Source organism: Lepidochelys kempii, chromosome 3, assembly GCF_965140265.1.
Source record: "Lepidochelys kempii isolate rLepKem1 chromosome 3, rLepKem1.hap2, whole genome shotgun sequence".
In the NCBI taxonomy this organism is placed as follows: Eukaryota; Metazoa; Chordata; order Testudines; family Cheloniidae; genus Lepidochelys; species Lepidochelys kempii.
The window spans coordinates 162,979,299-163,003,685 of NC_133258.1; the positions used below are offsets into that span (position 1 = coordinate 162,979,299).

At 40.1% G+C, this 24,387-nt stretch overlaps 1 protein-coding gene across 3 annotated transcripts in view; it reads right to left on the reverse strand.

Annotated features, from left to right (window-relative positions):
* Positions 1-24,387, reverse strand: part of SPATA17 (spermatogenesis associated 17) — a 146,336-nt gene that overhangs the window by 109,383 nt on the left and 12,566 nt on the right. For all 3 annotated transcript variants that reach the window (XM_073338910.1, XM_073338909.1, XM_073338912.1), the window contains 2 exons: positions 21,436-21,486; positions 8,193-8,296 (listed from right to left, as the gene is read on the reverse strand). In XM_073338910.1, coding sequence (XP_073195011.1) covers positions 8,193-8,296; positions 21,436-21,486 — 155 coding nt within the window. The remainder of the gene's footprint in view (positions 1-8,192; positions 8,297-21,435; positions 21,487-24,387) is intronic.

Consider the following 24,387-nt stretch of genomic DNA (forward strand, 5'->3'; position numbering starts at 1 on the left):
TGGCACTAAGGAGACTGCTTTTGTCTTTCCTCTTCTGCTGCTGCTGAGGGCTATGGCACATGCTAGGGCTACCCTACCTTGTGACTCCTGCTAGAGGGTTTGCAGCAGTGGGAAATAGCTGGAGTGTGGGTGTGCCCTGGCCACATCTCCTCCCACCCTGATTCAGCCCTCTTCTTATTATGGCCTGCCCTGCCCTGCTCTCACCCTACAATGCACCCTGTGCTGGGGTTTCAGCAGAGGCAGTGCAGAGTTGGTGCTTTGTAGGGTTGCATACTGCACCATAGCAAATTCACTGGGGAGAAAGGAGCTCTGCAGTTAGCATTATGAATTTACTATAAGACTTGACCTATGTATACAAAACTAATACTTAAGTCTGTATTATCATGAGATTAAAAAAATCTTTCTTCAGATATCATAGGAGCTAATTCTTACAGTTGTCTTTAATTCATATGAAAATAACAGCTTCAAGTATGCATGAGCCAGTCTGTCGTGATATGCAAATTCACATATTATATTCCTATTATTACTTAATCATATTTTAAGTCAATTTCTGTTAAATTGAATTATGTCACTCTATAGCTTTAAACTCAGCTTCTATTAAGTTTACTTTCTCCTGAGGTTTATGAGGTGAACACATGACTACTAAATGAGGGCAGTTACTAAATGAGGACAACTTTTATTTCAATTGAATGGTAAAGATGTGGCTGCTAGGTAAGGGTTGCTTCTTAAAAACGTAAGCAAACAAACAAAACAACCCAATCCACAACTCTAGGTGCCAAAACTTAGGCTCTTAAATCCATACTTAGGTACTTACTTAGAAGTGGCCTGTGCTTCAGAAGTACTGAGCAACCCCTTTTCTTGTTGAAGTCAAGTTTGAAAATTCTGGCCTACAGCCTTTCACTTTACAATGTGATGTCACAAACAAGCTCAGCCCAGACATATAAAGAGTGTGCAGCCTCACAGTTGATAGTGTTATCCATCCCCCTGATAAATTTGGGGAAACGATGATTCTACCTGGGATACACACTATCTTCCTCTTTCGTAAATTTAAACTGTATTAACAGCTTCCTCACAGCCTGATGATAGGACTTTGCCTTTCAAAACACCAAACACCAAAACACCTTCTTCCAAGGAATAAGAGGAAGAAGCACAGCTGCGTCAACCAAATGTTTACCAGCATTCACACTAGTCTGCTCAGAATTCATAAAGGACCTACCATGCATGCATCAAAAACACTGGAAAACAGACCTTAATGTCAGGGATTTATTACAATGATAGGATATTTACTTGCTGTGTTTTAATTTTAAAAATAACAGAATAAGACCCATAGCTAAAGAAAGTGTGAATAAAAGGTTGCAACTTTTGACTTTGATCAAAAATGAATCAAAAGCGCTCCTGTTGTTCCCATTGCTCTCCACTCCACACTACCATATCATCTGCCAACCTGTCATAGCTTCCATTTAAACAAGTAGTTGACATGAATAAGTTAGTTAAAAAGGATAACTTGCAAACCTCAAGAAGGTAGATGTCTAAAATAAATGGATATATATAGAGATATATACAAACTGCACACGTCAGCATGATGACCATCAAATATTTGTTTTTCTGCAACCATGGAATCATGGAATAAGGTGCATTTATTTTGTATGTTAAACTATCTAATCCTCACTTTACTCTCTAATCTATTTTGCCATGACTATTTTCAAAAGTCCAAAACTCTTTTTTGCTCTTTATAGGCAATATAAAAATGTTGCTTTCTTTCCCTCTAAATGTGGATCAGTTAAAGCAAGGATTTAAAATCAGCTCGTCAAAGAACCAGGCATGGCAATATGCAGTCTTGGACTAATATTGATTTTAAGGTCCGATATCTCATGATATCCCAAAAGTGAAATGGGTGTTTTATTCTGTATAGGAGTTGTGATTCCAGGTTTTCTAATGATATACACAAATTGTTTCTAGCTCTGGCATGTTGCAGATATAAATCCATATAACTATGACATTATATAAAGAAAGAATGAATTTTAGCAAATGTTTTAAGGTTTAAAAAGTATTAACTTTTCCGATAATCTAAGGCCTATATAAATTAACTAAGACAAATAATTGTGACACTTTTCAGAGTAGCAGTCATGTTAGTCTGTATCTGCAAAAAGAAAAGGAGGACTTGTGGCACCTTAGAGACTAACACATTTATTTGAGCATAATCTTTCTTGAGCTACAGCTCACTTCATCGGATGTATTCAGTGGAAAATACATTGGGGAGATTTATATACACAGAGAACATGAAACAACGGGTGTTACCATACACACTGTAACGAGAGTGATCAGGTAAGGTGAGCTATTACCAGCCGTAGAGTGGCAGGGGGGAAAAACCTTTTGTAGTGATAATCAAGGTGGGACATTTCCATCAGTTGACAAGAACATCTGTGGAACAGTTGGGGGGGGGGGGATAAACATAGGGAAATAGTTTTACTTTGTGGAACGACCCATCCATTCCCAGTCTTTATTCAAGCCTAAGTTAATTGTATCCAGTTTGCAAATTAATTCCAATTCAGCAGTCTCTCGTTGGAGTCTCTTTTTGAAGTTTTTTTGTTGAAGATTTGCAACTTTTAGGTCTGTAATCGAGTGACCAAAGAGATTGAAGTGTTCTCTGACTGGTTTTTGAATGTTATAATTCTTGATGTCTGATTTGTGTTCATTTATTCTTTTACGTAGAGACTGTCCAGTTTGGCCAATGTACATGGCAGAGGGGCATTGCTGGCACATGATGGCATATATCAGATTGGTAGATGCGCAGGTGAATGGGCCTCTCTCTGATAGTGTGGCTGATGTGATTAGGCCCTATGATGGTGTCCCCTGAATAGATATGTGGACACAGTTGGCAACGGGCTTTGTTGCAAGGATGGGTTCCTGGGTTAGTGGTTCTGTTGTGTGGTGTGTGGTTGCTGGTGAGTATTTCCTTCAGGTTGGGGGGCTGTCTGTAATCAAGGACTGGCATGTCTCCCAAGATCTGTGAGAATGATGGGTTGTCCTTCAGGATAGGTTGTAGATTTTTGATGATGTGATGGAGAGGTTTTAGTTGGGGGCTGAAGGTGATGGCTAGTGGAGTTCTGTTATTTTCTTTGTTGGGCCTGTCCTGTAGTAGGTAACTTCTGGGTACTCTTCTGGCTCTGTCAATCTGTTTCTTCACTTCAGCAGGTGGGTATTGTAGTTGTAAGAATGCTTGATAGAGATCTTGTAGGTGTTTGTCTGAGGGGTTGGAGCAAATGCGGTTGTATCATAGAGCTTGGATGTAGACAATGGATCGTGTGGTGTGGTCTGGATGAAAACTGGAGGCATGTAGGTAGGCATAGCAGTTGGTAGGTTTCCGGTATAGGGTGCTGTTTATGTGACCATTGCTTATTAGCACCGTAGTGTCCAGGAAGTGGATCTCTTGTGTGGACTGGTCCAGGCTGAGGTTGATGGTGGGGTGGAAATTGTTGAAATCAGGGTGGAATTCCTCAAGGGCTTCTTTTCCATGGGTCCAAATGATGAAGATGTCATCAATGTAGTGCAAGTAGAGTAGGGGCATTAGGGGACGAGAGCTGAGGAAGCGTTGTTCTAAGTCAGCCATAACAATGTTGGCATACTGTGGGGCCATGCGGGTACCCGTAGCAGTGCCGCTGATTTGAAGGTATACATTGTCCCCAAATGTGAAATAGTAATGGGTGAGGACAAAGTCACAAAATTCAGCCACCAGGTTTGCCGTGACATTATCAGGGATACTGTTCCTGATGGCTTGTAGTCCATCTTTGTGTGGAATGTTGGTGTACAGGGCTTCTACCACCATAGTGGCTAGGATGGTGTTTTCAGGAAGATCACCATTGGACTGTAGTTTCCTCAGGAAGTCAGTGGTGTCTCAAAGATAGCTGGGAGTGCTGGTAGCGTAGGGCCTGAGGAGGGAGTCTATATAGCCAGACAATCCTGCTGTCAGTGTGCCAATGCCTGAGATGATGGGACGTCCAGGATTTCCAGGTTTATGGATCTTGGGTAGCAGATAGAATACCCCTGGTCGGGGTTCCAGGGGTGTGTCTGTGCGGATTTGTTCTTGTGCTTTTTCAGGGAGTTTCTTGAGCAAATGGTGTAGTTTCTTTTGGTAACCCTCAGTGGGATCAGAGGGTAATGGCTTGTAGAAAGTGGTGTTGGAGAGCTGCCTAGCAGCTTCTTGTTCATATTCCAACCTATTCATGATGATGACAGCACCTCCTTTGTCAGCCTTTTTGATTATGATGTCAGAGTTGTTTCTGAGGCTGTGGATGGCACTGTGTTCTGCACGGCTGAGGTTATGGGGCAAGTGATGTTGCTTTTCCACTATTCTAAAATATGTGAATTAAGGAACATATATGATGGTGCAGTTTGGTATCTTTTTGTGTGTGTGTGTGTGGATCATCTGCATAAACTACTCATAGCTTTCTCATTCAAGCAGTCTTCCTAAACTCATACTACCTATTGTAATGACAAACTTTAATGTGCATTTACTCCATCTAGTTGGCAGCTCTAGCCACCAAAGTGTTTGCTTCAGTGTTGTGTCAAAGCTGGTTTTCGGGTTATGTGGAGAAGCTCAGAGCTCTAATACCATTGATACAGCACTAAAGGAAAAGTCTTGATGAAAGCAGCTAAAGGATGAATGAGTTAATTAAGGGACAGTTTCATCAGTAATGCTCCAGCTGCTTTGTTTCACTCTGGGGATGAAAAGCAGCCATAAACGTGGCTTAACCTGAGCCAGGTTTATTAATACATTGCAGAAGTGTACCATGAGTCTGGCCCAAACTTTCAAAATATCTGTAATAGTAAAGCTGTAGGAAAAATCAATCATTTTATAAGGGTGCATCTTTAGACACTTAGTTCTTCTCATTTGTCTATGCATTTTATTCACGGCATTTATTGTAATAAAAGGTTAAATGTTTTTTATATACACTAAATAAATAGTTACAACTACAACTAAATTGTGAGTGTCCCTGAAATGATGTGTTGGGGGAGAGAAGTATGCAGAGAACCTCTCTCCAACCTTCAGTAGCACTCCCATGCATTACACGGTCATGATATAGGCCCAGCACTTCCTAGCCAATGTGCTTGGCAGCACTTCTTGATTGGATGGAGGAAAATCTATCTGAGTTGAGAATATGGCCCGGGCACACGTCCCCATTGCATGCCTGCTGGAGTCTATGAGGTAGGTGCTCGGGGGCAGTGAACACTACTTTTTTAATTTATGCCAATGAAGAGATCTATGCAGTGATACTTATTTCTAGAGAAAATCCATTGATTCTCTTTCAGTACACAAAATATGTATTGTATCTGATCAGTTCGGTTGACAAGTTCATTACAAAATGTACAATTTATTTCTAATGTGCAGGGTAAATTTGGGTTTAAATAAAAAAAAAACTTAGTGGATAGACTAATAATAAATAGTTACCAAGATCAACAGAAGGATATACTAATGAAATTAGTCAGGAAATTAATTTAGCTATGTTTTCAAACGATTGCATCATACATTTAATGTTACAAGACATAAAGTAACAGTCAAAACCAACATCTATCTAATACAATAATAGCGAAAGAGAATATGACTTCCACTTTGAGTTTCTGTTATAAGTAAAGGATGTTCGTTCTTCTGCACTGTTTTATTAATGCTACCATGTCTATGGCTAATTTTTAATTTCATAATATCGTTTTCTTGTTCATAACCTGGGGCAGTTTTTGCATATCGGGCAAGAGGTTACAAGTGTATATGTCTACCAAATGCACACTCAGCCTTTAAACTAATCAAACTAATTTATCTTTGTAAAACGTCTTGTCTCAGTATGAAAATATATTCTTGCATATGTATTAAAATAAAATACTATACCACTAACTATGGAGTAGATGAACTATAACTAAATCCAAGGTTGCATGGTGGCCTGTGCACAATAACACTACTTTGCCTCAGTGATTAAATAAATAAATATCTATATACACACACAGTTTTCAAAAATTTAGCGTTGTATTTATAATACCATTTAATTCACAAAGATGAAATAGCATTAATTGTTGTTATTAAATGCTAATAATGAATAAAAGTATTAGAAAACATGGACTTCAAAAATAACAGATCAGCACCAAGAAAACTTACCCTAAAATAAAGCTTAAAATGCACACAGGTAAACTGTCAGTGGATTCCAGAATCCCTAAGAGCCAGAATTCAGATAAACAAAGAAGCAGAGTATAAACATATCAACAAGAGAAATAAACCTAGCAGACTGAATATGTCACATCTACGATGGACCTGATAAATGACAGACAAAACAATAGCTCTATACATTAAAAGAAATAGTAAGAAATCATTTCCTCTCCTATTTGCCACAACTCAAGATTTGAACAAAATAGCTACATAGTGTATTGACACTGTACGCATATTAATGATCTGAAACAACCATTAAGGAATTTAATGAAAGAGCCAAATATCAGAATACAAAAATAATGCAGTACAATACCAAATGTATGATATATGAAACAAAGAAAAGACATATTGGGAGAAAAAACAAAATATAAACTGCAATAAATCCATGTTCAGTACAGTAGAAATGCCACTTCTCATTATCTTATTTTATCTATATATGTCATAGTCTTGTAGGTCAGTTACTTGCTCTTGTTTCAGGTTCAGGAACCAAGAGGAGATGATTGAACTATTTTGAACAAGGAAGTAGACTTGCATCTCAGCAGTTCATCCAGTTACAAAGTACTCATTTTAGACTTCCAGCAGGGTAAAGAGTAAATCCTAGACAGTGATTAAATTTATAGCTATACTGATATCACTGGCCAGAAAAAAGCAAACCTGGGATATGTTGTCAGAATTCGGACTGGATGTGGCAGGATGTAGAGATGATACAAATACAATTCCCAACATTAAAATTGTTTTCAAATTTGGTTTCTGTGGTTGAAATATGAACCAGCTTTGTGTCTAAATGTGTCTAAATGAACAGTAAACAAAAGGTGGATGGAGGCAATTATATTACTTCTAAAGCAACATATTGATGAGACATGATAATTTACATATTATCATAAAGAAGGTGCACCATAAAAGAATAGACAGCTACTCTTACAGAAGAATACTGGAGATTAATAACTACAGACTTTTAAAAATGGTTAGAATACCTGTGTTATTTATTTCATACAATACACTTGCATAATATTTTATTATTTTAATAAAATAATAATAATTAATAATCTGGTTGAACTTGCAATGTCACCTTGACCCAGATTTGCAGAAATTAGTTTTAACTAAACAACTTACATTTAGCTCACAAAAATAGGTGAGGTTTTTTTTTTGTTTAGTTGATTTAGTTTGTTTGCTTCTTTGTTTGTTTTGAACACCTACAAAGTTGCCTGGGTAGTGTCCAAGTTATTCCACTAACAGGCAAGACAACTATCTTTCAAGACAATCGAAGTAAGGGCAAAGAAAAGATGGGATATAAAGATAAATCACTCAGTGATCATGTTAATGAAAATATGTACAGAGCCTTATTGTATCAACTGTTGAAAGGAACCCTACAAAGAGCTAGCAGCAGTGTTTTATTATGTCTCTAATAAAGAAGCATTTCTGACATCTGTAAATTACCTGTCTTAAAGAAAAACAAAGTCTTGAAATGTAAGGGTCCTCTGATGAAGCTGAGGTCAGTAGAGTTACACCTGGGAATAATTTGGATGGCAATGTTTTTATTTATTATTTATTTATCATTTATTTATGCTGCAATTGCAGAGCTCCAATCACAGGCCAATCCCTCACTGTGCTAGGCACTGTACAAACACATAACAGAAAGATAGTCCTCTTCCCCAAAAAGCATTCACTTTAAGAGAAACGACAACAGGTGGATACAGACAGAAAGGGGAGCACAAAGAAACAATGAGACCGCATTGGTCAGCATGAGAGGCAGCGGTCTCAACACACCACCTCCCTAATAGTTGTCAGGTTTTCTGTAGGACTCATGGCAACAGCAAATGACTACTGAAATCAATGGAAATTCTGTATGGGGACCGGATACAGAATGTAGACCTAAGTCTTTATATTTTTCACTGTCAACAACCAATTTTCAATGCAAACATTTAAAAAATCCCTTAATCGCCCACACACTTAATTCTGAAGAAGAAATTAAAGTTTTATCACTCTTTTTTATCTTTACCTGACAATCTCATTATTCACAGAAATAGCTTCCAGATATTTCTTCAGTGCATAGTAATTATGGATATATTTTCGAATATAATAGCCTCGCCATCTTTTCTGAATCTAGAAGAAATGTAATTTTACTTTAGTATATTTCATGCAATGTAGTAGTGAAAACAGTTTGCAATACGCTTATAAAATACATGTTATATTTTTCAAAGGATGATGGTGCTTTAAAAAGTGACATCACACATATACGTAAATATATCTTTCCATTAATACAGTGAGGGTGAGAAGTAAGTCTTGTACTAAAACTGTATTAGAGATGTTATCAAGAGATGACAGTGATTATAAACGAATAGTGATTTAAGTCGTTGCCTGCATTGAGGTGTGGCAGGGAGTAGGGGCTCTGCACAGGCATCTACTCCCACCGTCATTGCACCTGGTGACACAGGTCCTGTAAGTGGGGTAGGAAGAACATCCAGAATGTTGTAATCATTCACAGTGCGTAGCATTTTATCACCCCAGCTCTACTGCACTCTCAGCTGTGCACTGTGGGTCTGATCCTAAGCCCAATGAAGTTAGTAGAAGACTTTCCACTAACTTCAGTGGCTTTTTGATCAGGGTCTCTATGAGGTTTCCAGTAGCACTGCATGTTCTACCATTCCCTGGGTCCTGCAGGCAAGTGGCATCATCCTGCAAGGTGCCGACCACACACTATATTCATAATTATTAAGAAGCAAGACAGTACAGGGCTATTTGTTAAGTAATTAGTCATAATATTTTCATAGAATGCTATCCTTCCAACAAAACTGATGGGAATTATGTAGAAAAAAGATCAAGGGAAATTTCTTACATGTAAATAATTACCTTAATGTAGTCCTGTTTATTAATACACTATATTAGGCCATCTGGTCTCCTAAACATAGCATCAGGAGAGGGGGATTCATAGCTCTATGTATTTTAAATTTTAGGCCACAATTCTGACTAGAATTTCCCAAGAATTTAATCAACAACACTGCTCAAACTAGCTCTGCTGCTTAATTCTGACCATGGTGACTCTAAAATGTTGATTATTTTAAATCACTTTAGGTTTAGCACTGTGATATCTGTTTCTTTGGAAATGGAAGTAAGAAGTAATTAGCAGCAGAGTTGTAAGAATTCTTGTAATTTCAGTGGCTGCTGACTAAAAACCAGATTAATTCCTATGTGGACATGCAGAGACAGAGAGGAGGCAGCTTGTTCTTCCCCTATTCAGAGGATGTGAGGGCCAGTGCAGAGGGCTGCTCCCACTCCACATTTTCTTTCCTGTAATATAGATCAATGTATCTTTTCTCATGTTGACTTCTGTGTATATTTCCTCTCTGCCTTCTCTTTCCCTCCATCCCTTATGCAACTTTCCCTACATACTGTTCTCTATTTCCTTCCTTTTATTTTGTCTTCTCCTGTTTTACCTAAGATCTCTCTGTAGATATGACACTTCTCATTTCTAATTTATCACTCTCAGGTTTATATCACAGCCTTATATCACTCGCACGCCCATTCACCTCCCAACACCCATCCCCACAGCCCAAGCTCCACACACAGCACTTAGAAATGTTACTCGACACCTAAAAGCCAAAGAGCTAAATCTACTAGCTAACATGCAAAAGATTGGGGTCCCACTGCCCAGGAGCACTATCCAGGTGAGAAACTACTCGCTAGCTATTGGGAAAGGAGAGGATGCTGGGACTGATACCACAGATGCATTCCTAACCCTACCCAGGAACTCTTTCTGCCTAGTAGGTGCCTGGAAAATTTGAACACCCCAGCACAGTTACCAAAAACAAGAGGAGGATTTTTCTCTTTTTTTGTTGCTCTTGCCCTAAACAGCGACCATCCCCTCCAACCTTCCCCTCTTGAGGACTCCCGGCCAAGGTAACAGCACAATATATATGCTAACAAATTTAAACAAAGCCTTTGTTTAAGTTTGTTAGCATATGTATTGTGCTGAATGCCCTCCCCAGCCACCTCCTGCTCCTTTAAGGAACAGAGCGCAGCCCCAACCTCTCCCCCCCACCCCCGGAAGGCAGGCCTAGCCCCAAGTCTTTCCGATACCCCGTACCCACTAAAAATCTCTTGCCAATACTGCATATTGGAAGGTCTTTGGGAGAGGGGCTGCCTATTACTGTATATCTGCATACTATCTAACACAACAGGTTTGGACTGCTAGGCACTCCTGTAATATAAAATAATAAATAATAATTATGTAAGCTGCTACAACGAAGGTTAAGTATTAGACATAGTCCTCTGCACTACATGGTTATAATTCTTGTGTCCCTTTCCCATTCATGTCCTTATACACAACAAGCATGCAGAGTAAAAAAAGGAGAGGAAGGGGAATAGTGAAAATGGGCATATTTGCAGAGATCTGGGTTTAAACAAAATTTTTAGTGTGTGAATGCATGGTATGTTTTCATCTTTGGCCTCACTACTGCTATTAGGCAGGAGTAACTTGGCTGCCCTATAGCTGTGCTCTCCTTAAAGCAGTCTCCTTCGAACTTTTGTACCTTATTTTGTAAAGATAAGGAACATTTTGTACCTTATCTTTATTAATGTGATACTCCAAATTTGTGTGGTCCACGATCAACTTCTTTACGGAAATTTTTCAAGATTTAAAGACAAAGGATGAAATGTTGTCCCTACTGTAGTCAATGGCAAAACTCTCAGTGTTTTCACTGGGGCCAGGATTTCACCGCAAGTGTCAAATTCTGTCCTCGATTACAGCATTATAAGTCAAGGGTAACTCTATGGACTTCAAAGGGAGTACTCTAGATATATGCTAGTGTAAATGAAAGCAGACTAGATTTCAAAGTTTTTAATGCTATGATTCCATTTTCCCAATTCTGCATGTCAGAGGCCACATGAGGGCATGCATCTATATGATACAAGCTGTTTAGAGAATAAAGTATATCTTCAAGCTTTTACACAAAGGTTCTGTTTATGTTAAAATTTGCTACATAAAAGTTGCTGAAAATTTTGCTTTTGCAACAGAGTACAATGTTTTATGATTATATTGCTTTTTAATTCCAAGGTGAATGTTTTAACACTTCTAAAAAAGACAACTGTGTATGCCCTTCAAAGTAATTAGCAAGTTTCAACAGTGATTGGTACAAAACAATTATTGTCATTGATCAGCACTGAACAGATAATTTTAAACAAAGTCATTGTGTGCTCAGCAGATTACAGCTTGTTAACAGGCAAGTTCTAAATGACCTCTTAAGCTAGTCAAATCAATGATGCATATTCCTCATTAAGTAACATCAAAATGTAAGTGGTCTTATAAATAATGTTTATTTTAAGCACTAAAACTAATGGCAAAACCTTGATATATCAAAAGCCATCTGCTCATGGAGATTTTATTATTATTATTATTTTATTTTGAGGGGATTACTTTGGTTGCTGAAAATTCATAGCAACCTTAAATCGCCCAAACAGAAAGAGAATAATATATCACCGCCCAATATTCAAAAAGTAAAATTGATTAACGGAAAATAAATTCAATATGATAAGCTTATGTTTTAAACCATTTCTGAATGTTTCTGTTTTTACAGAGGGGAGAGAGAGATAACAGTAGCTAGGGCCAAATAATCCAGGGAGATAGCTTCTGAACATGACCTATGAGTATACTTTAGGCCTGGTCTACACGACGAGTTTATGTCGGATTTAGCAGCATTAAATCGAATTAACCCTGCACCCGTCCACACAATGAAGCCATTTTTTTCGACATAAAGGGTTCTTAAAACCGATTTCTGTACTCCTCCCCAATGAGGGGATTAGCGCTGAAATCGACATTGCTGTTTCGAATTAGGGTTAGTGTGGACGCAATTCGAAGGTATTGGCCTCCAAGAGCTCTCCCACAGTGCACCATTGTGACCACTCTGGACAGCACTCTGAACTCGGATGCACTGGTCAGGTGTACAGGAAAAGCCCCGGCAACTTTTGAATCTCATTTCCTGTTTGGCCAGGCGAGCTCATCAGCACAGGTGACCATGCAGTCCCAGAATTGAAAAAGAGCTCCAGCATGGACCGAATGGGAGGTACTGGATCCAATTGCTGTATGGGGAGAGGAATCCGTGCTATCAGAACTCCGTTCCAAAAGACGAAATGCCAAAACATTTCAAAAAATCTCTGAGGCCATGAGAGACAGAGGCTACAGCAGGGACACAACACGGTGCCGCGTGAAACTTAAGGAGCTCAGACAAGCGTACCAGAAAACCAAAGAATCAAACGGACACTCCGGGACAGAGCCCCAGACGTACTGCTTCTACGCTGAGCTGCATGCAATTCTACAGGGGGCTGCCACCACTTCCCCACCCCTGTCCGTGGACTCCGATGATGGGGTACTCTCTGCCATGCCTGAGGATTTTGCAGACAGGGAAGATGAGGAGGAGGATGAGCTTGGGGAGAGCACACCGTTCTCCCCGACAGCCAGGATCTTTTTATCACTCTGACTGAAATACCCTCTCAATCCAATGAAGCCGGAGAAGGGACCTCTGGTGAATGTACCTTTTAAAATATAATACATGTTATAAAAGAAAGCATTTTTTTAATAATTAAGTAGCCCTGAGGAGTTGGGATGCATTTATGGCCAATACAGCTACTGGAAAAGTCTGTTAACGTGTCTGGGGATGTAGCGGAAATCCTCCAGGGACATCTCCATGAAACTCTCCTGAAGGTACTCTAAAAGCCTTTGCAGAAGGTTTCTGGGGAGGGCAGCCTTATTCCCTGCTCCATGGTAGGACACTTTTCCATGCCATGCTAGTAGCAAGTAATCTGGTATCATTCCATGACAAAGCCTGGCAGTGTACGGTCCCGGTGTTTGCTGGCATTCAAGCAACATCCGTTCTTTATCTCTCTGTGATATCCTCGGGAGAGTGATATCGTTCATGGTAACTTGGTTGAAACACGGGAATTTAATTAAGGGGACATTCAGAGGTGGCCGTTCCTTCTGGGCTGTTTGCCTGTGGCTAAAAAGAAATCCTCCCTGCAGTTAGCCATGTGGTGCGGGGGTGGAGGGGGAGCCATTGGCGCTGAACTGTTCACATTAGGCTAGCACGTTTGGCTTCCCTGATACCAGCCATGCGGTGGGGGGAGGGGTAAAGCGATCATCCCAGAGAATTGGATGGGGAGAGGGATTTAGTTTGGTTTCTGCTGCTGCACGTTAACAGGAAAACCTCAGCACTAAAGGCCAACTCAATGTGCTTCGCTTGGTATGGGAGAGGAGAGCGCTGCTGTTATGAAGGTTGCAGAAGCCGAAAGACTGGCTTACCATGGCCGCCTGCAAGCCAAATTCTGTTGCCCGGCACTGCGTGTGTGATCTCTAACACCAAAGCCACAAAAAGAAAAGGAGTACTTGTGGCACCTTAGAGACTAACCAATTCATTTGAGCATAAGCTTTCGTGAGCTACAGCTCACTTCATCGGATGCATGCTGTGGAAAGTGTACACTTTCCACAGCATGCACTTATGCTCAAATAAATTGGATAGTCTCTAAGGTGCCACAAGTACTCCTTTTCTTTTTGCGAATACGGACTAACATGGCTGTTACTCTGAAACCAAAGCCACAGGCACTCAATATAAGATGCAAAATGCGACCTTGTACCAAAATCACATGCTATGTAATGTGAATAGTGTTGTTCACTGTGAAAGAGTATAGCCATTGTTCTGTAAAATGTATCTTTTTAAATACTTCACTCTCTTTTTTCCTGCCAGCAGCTGCAAATGTTTCAAGCCTCCCTCCTCTGTCCCAAAGGCTATCTCAGATAAGGCGGCGAAAAAACGCATGCGCGATGAAATGTTCTCTGAGCTCATGCAGTTGTCCGGCACTGACAGAGCTCAGCAGAATGTGTGGAGGGACACAATAGCAGCGTACAGGAAAGCGGCTGATGAACATGAGGAGAGGTGGCAGCAGGAAATTCAGAGGAGGCATAATGCAATGCTGGGGCTACTGCAGGATCAAACAGACATGCTCCGGCGTCTAGTGGAGGTTCAGGAACGGCAGCAGGATCACAGACTGCCGCTGCAGCCCCTGTTTAACTGCCCTCCCTCCTCCCCAAGTTCCATAGCCTCCTCACCCAGACACCCAGGAACGCGGGGGTTGGGGGGGACTCCGGGCACCCAACCACTCCACCCCAATGGACAGCCCAAGCAACAGAAGGCTGTCATTCAACAAGTTTTGAAGTGGCCTTTTCCTTCCCTCCTACCCTCTTCCCACACCCTACCTGGGCTACCTTGTGAGTTATGTCCCTATTTTTATAATCAATTAATAAAGAATACATGTTTTTTAAACGACAGTGACTTTATTTCCTTTGCAAGCAAGTTGTGATCAAAGGAGGGAGGGCCGGTGGCTTACAGGGAATTTAGAGTCAACCAAGGGGGCGGGTTTTCATCAAGGAGAAACAAACAGAAGTGTCACATAGTACCCTGGCCAGTCATGAAACTGGTGTTCAAAGCTTCTCTGATGTGCAGCGCTTCCTGCTGTGCTCTTCTAACTGCCCTGGTGTCTGGCTGTGCATATTCAGCAGGCGATTTGCCTCAACCTCCCACCCCGCCATAAACGTCTCCCCTTTACTCTCACAGAGATTGTGGAGCACACAGCAAACATCAATAACAATGGGAATATTGGTTTCACTGAGGTCTGAGCGAGTCAGTAAACTGCACCAGCGCACTTTTAAATGTCCAAATGCACACTCTACCACCATTCTGCACTTGCTTAGCCTATAGTTGAACAGTTCCTTACTACTGTCCAGGGTGCCTGTGTACGGCTTCATGAGCCAGGGCATTAAGAGGTAGGCTGGGTCCCAAAGGATAACTATAGGCATTTCAACATCCCCAACAATTATTTTCTGGTCTGGGAAGTAAATCCCTTCCTGCAGCCGTTTAAACAGACCAGAGTTCCTGAAGACGTGAGCGTCATGAACCTTTCTCGGCCATCCCACATTGATGTTGGTGAAACTTGTGATCCACCAGTGCTTGCAGCACCACTGAAAAGTAGCCCCTGCGGTTTATGTACTGGCTGCCCTGGTAGTCCGGTCCCAAGATAGGGATATGTGTTCCATCTGTTAGGGAATCCCATTGCAGCAAAGCCAGCTACTATGACCTGCACATTTCTCAGAGTCACTACCTTTGATAGCAGCAGCTCAATGATTGCATTGGCTACTTGCATCACAACAACCCCCACAGTAGATTTGCCCACTCCAAATTGATTACCGACTGACCGGTAGCTGAGGGCTACTGCCACTCGCTTGTGAACTGTGAGGTACTCTTGGTATTCTTGCGCTTCAGGGCAGGGGAAAGCAAATCACAAAGTTCCATGAAAGTGCCCTTACGCATGCAAAAGTTTCGGAGCCACTGGGAATCATCCCAAACCTGCAACACTATGCGGTCCCACCACTCTGTGCTTGTTTCCTGGGCCCAGAATCGGTGTTCTGTGGCATGAGCCTGCCCCATTAACACCATGATCTCCAAATTGCTGGGGACCACGGTTTTAGAGAAATCTGTGTTCATGTCCTCATCACCGCGCTGCTGTCGCCTCCTCGCCTGGTTTTTCAGGTGCTGGTTCTGAATAAACTGCACGATAATACGCGAGGTGTTTACAATGGTCATAACTGCTGCGGTGAGCTGAACGGGCTCCATGCTTGCCATGCTATGGCATCTGCTCCAGGGAAAAGGGAAGGAAATTATTGTCTGCCATTGCTTTCACGGAAGGAGGGAGGGTGGACTGACGACATTTACCCATAACCATCCGCGACAAATTTTTGGCCCCATCAGGCATTGGGAGCTCAGGCCAGAATTCCAATGGGCAGCAGGGACTGTGGGGACTGTGGGATAGCTACTCACAGTGCACCACTCGGAATGTCGACGCTTGCCATGGTACTGTGGACACACACCGCCGAATTAATGTGCTTAGTGTGGACACATGCACTCGATTTTATACAATCTGTTCCCAAAAATCGACTTCTGTAAAATTGGAGTACTTTCGTAGTGTAGACATGTTACTCCTGCTGTTGCAGTTTCAGGTCTCTTCCTAAGCAAATGTAACCAACTAGGCTGACAGAGTTATGAGGCAAAACACTGTATACAAGAGGTTAAGTCCAAGAGTCACATTTCACTTTTAATCTAACCTTGATTTTAAAAGAATTATCTAAAGCTAAGAGTATAATGCACTTACACACTAAAGAACTTATTCACAACTTTTTATACTCCTGTTTTCTGTGAATGTAACTCCACTGATTTCAATGGGTTTACACTCATGTAAAACTGGAGTAAAGCAGTTGTAAATCAGGCCCTAGAGCAGCTATCTCTAAACCCAACAGCCCTTATTCTCTAATGGTCTACATCTTATACAGCCATTTATATCTGTGCACAAGGAGGCAAAATGGATATAAAACTCTACCATATCAAAATGGTAGCATTTTTACATTCACTTGCATAGGTATCAATGACGACACAAAAAGAAAAAAGAAAAGGAGTACTTGTGGCACCTTAGAGACTAACCAATTTATTTGAGCATAAGCTTTCGTGAGCTACAGCTCACTTCATCAGATGCATGCAATGGAGACTCACAGCCAGTGTTTATAAGTAAATGAAAACAATGGACCAGATCTTCTATTGGTGTAAATTGATATATTTGCACTGACATCAGTGACTCTAGGCACTTTTACACCATTGAAAACAATGGGACTACGCAGATATCAGCTGAGAATCACACCCAATATTTTGATTACTGTATAAATGTACAGGAAAAAAGTTTTGTTTTATGTTGCATATCAAAGGCCCTACCCTTTTCCCTTGGAGTTTTGCACAAGTATATTTGACTTAAGTATGTAACTGCCTCTGAAACCCGGGAGTGCTGAAAGAGACATAGGGCCTATTTCTGAGCTGATTTACAAATCCTATGCTTTTCCACTGACTTCAGCTGCATGAGATGTAAATCAATGCAGCATTTATCCCATTGTAGAATACTTTTAAAACAGCTATTAACTAAGCAATAAACTAAAACAAAATAAGTATTTCTGGGCAATTGGCGCCTACTCACAAAGGGGGTAGGGTTTGCCCCTAAGCACCTTCAACTCCTAAAATGTGTACTAAGGGTGAGATTCTGTGCTATGCCTTTGAGAGAATCAGCACTGAACTCACAACCCAGAGGAAGAGGGGGCTAAATTGGTTTAAAGAAAAGGAGTACTTGTGGCACTTTAGAGACTAACAAATTCATCTGAGCAAAAGCTTTCGTGAGCCACAGCTCACTTCATCAGATGCATTCAGTGGAAAATACAGTGGGGAGATTTATATACATAGAGAACATGAAACAATGGGTGTTACCATACACACTGTAACAAGAATGATCACTTAAGGTGAGCTATTACCAGCAGGAGAGCGGGGTGGGGGGGAACCTTTTGTAGTGATAATCAAGGTGGGCCATTTCCAGCAGCTGACAAGAACGTATCAGGAACAGTGGGGCACTACGGTGCACTAATAAGCAATGGTCACATAAATACCACCCTACACCGGAAACCTACTGACTGCTATGCCTACCTACATGCCTCCAGCTTTCATCCAGACCACACCACACGATTTATTGTCTACAGCCAATCTCTACGATACAACCGCATTTGCTCCAACCCCTCAGACAGAGACAAACACCTACAAGATCTCTATCAAGCGTTCTTACAACTACAATACTCACTTGCTGAAGTGAAGAAACAGATTGACAGAGCCAGAAGAGTACCCAGAAGTCACCTACTACAGGACAGGCCCAACAAAGAAAATAACAGAACGCCACTAGCCATCACCTTCAGCCCCCAACTAAAACCTCTCCAACGCATCATCAAGGATCTACAACCTATCCTGAAGGACGACCCATCATTCTCACAGATCTTGGGAGACATGCCAGTCCTTGATTACGGACAGCCCCCCAACCTGAAGCAAATATTCACCAGCAACCACACACCACCCAACAGAACCACTAACCCAGGAACCTATCCTTGCAACAAAGCCCGTTGCCAACTGTGTCCACATATCTATTCAGGGGACACCATCATAGGGCCTAATTACATCAGCCACACTATCAGAGGCTCGTTCACCTGCACATCTACCAATCTGATATATGCCATCATGTGCCAGTAATGCCCCTCTGCCATGTACATTGGTCAAACTGGACAGTCTCTATGTAAAAGAATAAATGGACACAAATCAGACGTCAAGAATTATAACATTCAAAAACCAGTCGGACAATCTCTTTGGTCACTCAATTACAGACCTAAAAGTTGCAAATCTTCAACAAAAAAACTTCTAAAAGAGACTCCAATGAGAGATTGCTGAATTGGAATTAATTTGCAAACTGGATACAATTAACTTAGGCTTGAATAAAGACTGGGAGTGGATGGGTCATTACACAAAGTAAAACTATTTCCCCATGTTTATTCCCCCACCCCCGTTCCTCAGACATTCTTGTCAACTGCTGGAAATGGCCCACCTTGATTATCACTACAAAAGGTTCCCCCCCGCCCCCCGCTCTCCTGCTGGTAATAGCTCACCTTACCTGATCACTCTCGTTACAGTGTGTATGGTAACACCCACTGTTTCATGTTCTCTATGTATATAAATCTCCCCACTGTATTTTCCACTGAATGTATCCGATGAAGTGAGCTGTCGCTCACGAGAGCTTATGCTCAAATAAATGTGTTAGTCTCTAAGGTGCCACAAGTACTCCTTTTCTTCTTGCGAATACAGACTACCATGGCTGCTACTCTGAAATTGGTTTAAGTCACTCTTGTGCCCGCCCAACCTTCGGCTGCTCTGAGGGTGATAGAAGTCCTTGGTATAACTTAAAAACCTCCAGAGGTCTGTTACAGCAGCCTCCAAAGGCTGCCCTATGGGGATCTCCATGGCACTGCATGTTGCGGTCCTGACTTCAACATACTCCCTACATCAGGGCTTGAGATGGGATCCTTAGAATATAGCCTGATGCTTGTCTTCTGCAGTTCCTGCATCAAGGAAATCCTCCCCCATACACATATCAGGACCCTTTTAGGGCCCTTTTACACCACTCTGGCCCTTTTATGCAGAGTAAAGAGGCCAGAAGGGAACGAAGATCTCATTCCACAGAGTTTTCATGTTCTTAAAGTTACACATGTGCTTAAATGTATTGTTGGCTCGGGACTCAATGGCCCAGGAATGCAATACTTTACACCGCTAACCACTTATGTAATGGATACAATAGATTTTGCAGTTTTCCCTTAGACAAACTTTTTTATTCTCTGTTTTTATTAAATGAAGTACAAGGATTGTTTGCATCCTTCTTTCTCTAAAGAATCACTGATTACATCATCAATGAGGTCAGCACAGTTCTGCCTATGTATTTAGTCAATTAACTTGTGTTCACTTTGCCAGCTGGATGACTGCTTCTGCAGCAGTAGAATAAATAAATTAGAGGGCCATTGCATGCACTAACATGTATCCATTTTTTCTCTTACAAAAGGCACGTGCAGCAGAGCATTTTCCTGTACATCCTGAGAAAAAATATTTGCAATATTATCAACTAATGAAGTAATTAGACTGTCCATTACAAGACCAAAGATACCATCATATGATAGCTGCTCAGTAACCTGCGTGAAATGCATTTTGTGGTCCTAGTCTGGTTCCCAGGGAACAAATATCCACATTGCACAAACTACCACTTCCACTTGCCTCTCTTGCTGGCAGTCTCATCAGAGACAAATGGGTCTGGAGACTGAACTACCCCAGCCATCTAGAGGTTTCTTTAGATCAGGGATGATGCATGTTAGCAGGGGTTTGGTGAGAGAAGCTTGCACTGTCACTGCTCATGTACCTGTTCTGTGCAAGGCTATCAATCCAGAACCTTTCAAAAGCATTAAAATTCACAATGATACATAAAGTCTGCTGTGTTCTTACCTCCTCTGTGGAGTACTGATAAAACTCAAAAGAATAAGTTGCTTATTTACAGTGCACCTCCTCCTACTGTGAAACTAAAAATGAAGGAGGAGGGAAGATTTACATAGGAAATTAGGAAGTTATTGTTTCAAAGCATTTCTGTAGGATATCTATAAAAATGCCACAAATGTTTATTAAAATTTCATTAAAATTTTTCTCAATGATAGCTTCTAGCAGCTGAATGAGAGTTTAGAGGGAGCTCCATATGATTGATCTTGAAAAATAATGTTAACATTATTCACTTTTTCTTAGTTTTTGATCTGTATTCCTGCAGTATAAGGATGAAGACTGTGACCGCTGTCTGTGTTTCACTTCCTCTCAAAGATAGCCGATAGCCTCTATGCTCCTCCTACACATTGGCTCACTGGTCCACATCTCAAGAAGTTGTAAATATGTCTGATTTGGTAGTCAAATGTAGATAAGTAAGAGACAAGAAATGCACAACTTAACAATTAAAATTTAAAAAGATGTTTTTTCCATATGAAACAATCAGACATATAACAGAATTAGAGTATCCTAAGTTTATCAACCAGACGAGGTCTGGCTATTCATTAACTATCCTTGAAGGTATTACAGGCTATTACTGTCTACTCCACTCAGTTCTTTCCTGATTAAAACCACAAGGTTAGTAAAAACAACCATTCTTAGTGTTGTTATAAGTTTATTTTAATTGGTTCAAATGTATTTTGCAAATGGATTCAATCAGACACCCTATCAATCTATGGGGCTAATGTGCTCTATGAATATTAAACTACTGCATTTCATAAAAGTTGAAATCTGACCGTCGCTAATATGACGTACTATCATATTATCTAACGATACATAAATGCATGGAAGTTCTACTAATTTATTCTAAAAGAATAGAGCACAAAAGTTAAATTAAAGATGTTATAGACACAGATATCATAATATGATTTGAAGGAGTCAGACAAAGTCATAGTTTACAAAGATGGGAATTCAGTTTAAGTTTGTACATTCACACACACACATACATGCATATATGTGGGTTGCTTTTTGGTATTTTTGTCTTTTATCACCATATGTTAAAAGGTACAAGAATTTACATACAAATGTCTTAAATCTAGCAGTAATTTTCAAATACCACCAGGATTACTTAGTGTAACTTTAATTTTTAACTATATGCTATTTCCTGCCCTTTACCATCAGCATATCAATCAAGTTTATATATTCTGGTTTGCTCATTTTATTAAAAGCAAATTCGGAGCACAATTGACTTTTCATTTGTTTAACAAGTGAAGAAATATTTACCCTGACAGCCATTTCATTGTAGAAATTCATCTTCATAATAAAATATGCTGTCTGTGAATCAAGAAAAAAAAGAGGGCACACATTTCAGTTGCACAAAGATAGTGCCCCTATTTTTACATATAAAAGATAAGAATCTTTATACATAATACATAATAAGAGTTCTAGGCTTAGAGAGAATAAAATCAAACTTTATATTGAAGAGATAGGCTTCCTAATACATAATGCAGACTTAACCAGAAAAATCTATGGTAGTCAAACTAGGAGCTAATGGAGATATATGATCATAAAATGCTCTCCGCTGAGTTTGATAATCAATGGTGCTCTACTGAGAGTAGAATAACAAAGCAGAAATATTCACAAGTGCTGGTGACACGTAGTATTATATGATTTATTCACTGGGGTTCTTTTAGCCAAAACTCACAGAAACATAAAAGGAATTCATATTTCAAGACGTCTGGTTTAATGAAAAATTCAAAGAAATGCTGTCTTCAGTTGAAATCGTTCAAGGATACGGATGCGGTGATGGAGCAAAATTGTGCCTTCCAACCATCTGTACTAAATGTTATGTACTTAGCTGCCTCCCGAGTAATTCTGGGAATTTTGTTTAATTTAATATTCATTTTAACATCCTAAGATCATAAATACAATGATACCATGTTACAGCGAATCCCCTGATATAGACAACATTTCCTAAAGTCCTGGTTTCCTTCCAATAAAGTAGAATTCCTCTCATAGTGAACGGATCCCCTGTTATACTGAACAATCACTTGGCAGCATAGGTTATTTTAATGGATACATCACTTTAAACTAAGCTTTCACATCTGTTCCGCCCTCTAATTACAAATGCAAAATGAACATAATTCACAACTGTATCATAAAAGTAAAATATAAGTACTTTAAATGCAAGTGTACGTTCTTTATTTAGCACAACATGCGGCTTTTATGTTTTTCTCATGTTTTAGACACAAATCAAAGGCAAAAGTGCTTTCCCCTGATATAGTGAATTTTTTCCCGCATGGCAAACAGGAATTCACTGTAAAAGGGTTTCACTGTAATTAGTGTTATTTGAATTGCCTACTCTGATCCAAAGCAAATTGTCTGTGGAGAGCAGCAGGACTGGATTATTTATCAACAGTCTGGGCAATTAAGAAACAGTTGGCTGCAATATGTTATTTACAAATGAATACAATGATGCTACTTCATTTTAAATTCTCTTTCTTCATTACATTAAGTAAGGCATAAGTCCTGCAGTTTAATTAAAGTGCATTTTAAATACTTACTTTAATAGTATACTGCTTGACTAAATATAAATAGAAACAACTGCAAAGATGCAATTTTTATGCAGAAAATTGCAGGAATTCTAATGTATTAAATTTGAAAAAGTTTTGCTTTCTATGGACAAGTATTTCAAACAGCAGCTCAACTCCAAAATTATGAATTAGAACAGCTAATGGCATCTGTCTTAACTTTTCTCTCCATAAATCTTTCATGAATGGTGTTAGCTATAGGCCACAAATCTAGGAATGAAATAATGCATTCCATTCCCAGGAATATTCTGAAGCTGTTCGATTAAATGGATTCAATTTTGCTTCATCACTCATCTTTTTCAAATTTGGAAAGAATGCAAAAGGTGTTGCTGGTACAGCCAGTTTATGAATTAATTTTTTGTTGGAAGTAGCCAGGGTTTGGAAATGACCTTGGGGCTCCTGTTTTGCCACTGAGCAAGAATAGTTTAAAACACCTTTTTGGCTCCTCTCCTGATCTGCTGAGGGAATTCCACTTCTGAATGCTGAGGACACTTAGACTTCTGAGCCAGAACACTATTACGGAAGGTAACTCACACAAAAAGGGGCCTTATAATAGCCTGCTCTTACAAGAGCATGGGGCTAAGGCACAGTCACATGGAGAATTACCCAGGCAACTTCCCTTGCTTCACAATCCTATACCTGAAGTGTAGAGAAATGGAGGGGGCCTATTCTCCCTTCTCAAAACATGTGTTCTGCCTGACTCTCTCCAAATCCTCTCACAATGAAAAAAGCCCCAAGTATCCACATCAGGCAAAACCCTCCATACCTTCTACCTAGGGACAAATATCTCTACCTCCCTCCTCTTCTACAAACCTCTTCCTCTGACAAGAGTAACAAGCCCTTCTCCCAGCTGATTAAACCATCATGCACTTCCCCCCGGTGACAAATAATGCTGCAAGAACTGTTAAGTCTCACACATACAAAGTTTTGGACTTTACAACTTTAGGAGCCTAACAACTCAAGTTCCACAGAGTGTAGGAGCCAGCCGAAAGGGTAACAAGCTTGTTTCATAGCAGTGGTAATTTGTCAGCATCTAAGAGCCAACTGATCAGGAGTATGGAGGGTATAAATAAGACAGGGAGAAAAGTTGGCTCATCTAGATATAACAGTATTCTAACTTTTTTCATTGTACAGGTGACTATGGAAAAAGAGAATGAAGGAAGTAAGAACTGAAATGAAGAAAGGAAATGTTAGATTACAGTTTTTGATCCTAGAGGAAAAACACCTGATCCTCTAGTAATAAAATGCAAGCATCTCATCAAGCTTCTGGGTCCCAAATGCAAACGGTAAAGAAAGTGAGACAATTTTTTCTGGCATTTGTGTATCTGGATGTTAGGCAGTTTGGTACTTATATAGTGAACAATATTAATTAAATCTATATGGTGGAATATGGAGTTGAGTCATTCTAGATAGAGCAGTTTGATAGTTGGCATTCCCTTGGCTGCTATAGCAATTAATGTAGCTATTGTGTTTTAATTATTCTAGATTTGGTCGTTAAATAATACGCATTTTCTTGGTTGCTCTAAGCTGATTTAAAAGATACATAGACGTGTTTGGAGTAAGTAACTTCTAAAAGGAAACAAATGCTAACAAAGAATCCTGCCTCTGTCCTTTTCCACCTCCAAACACTTTGTATATGTGTCTA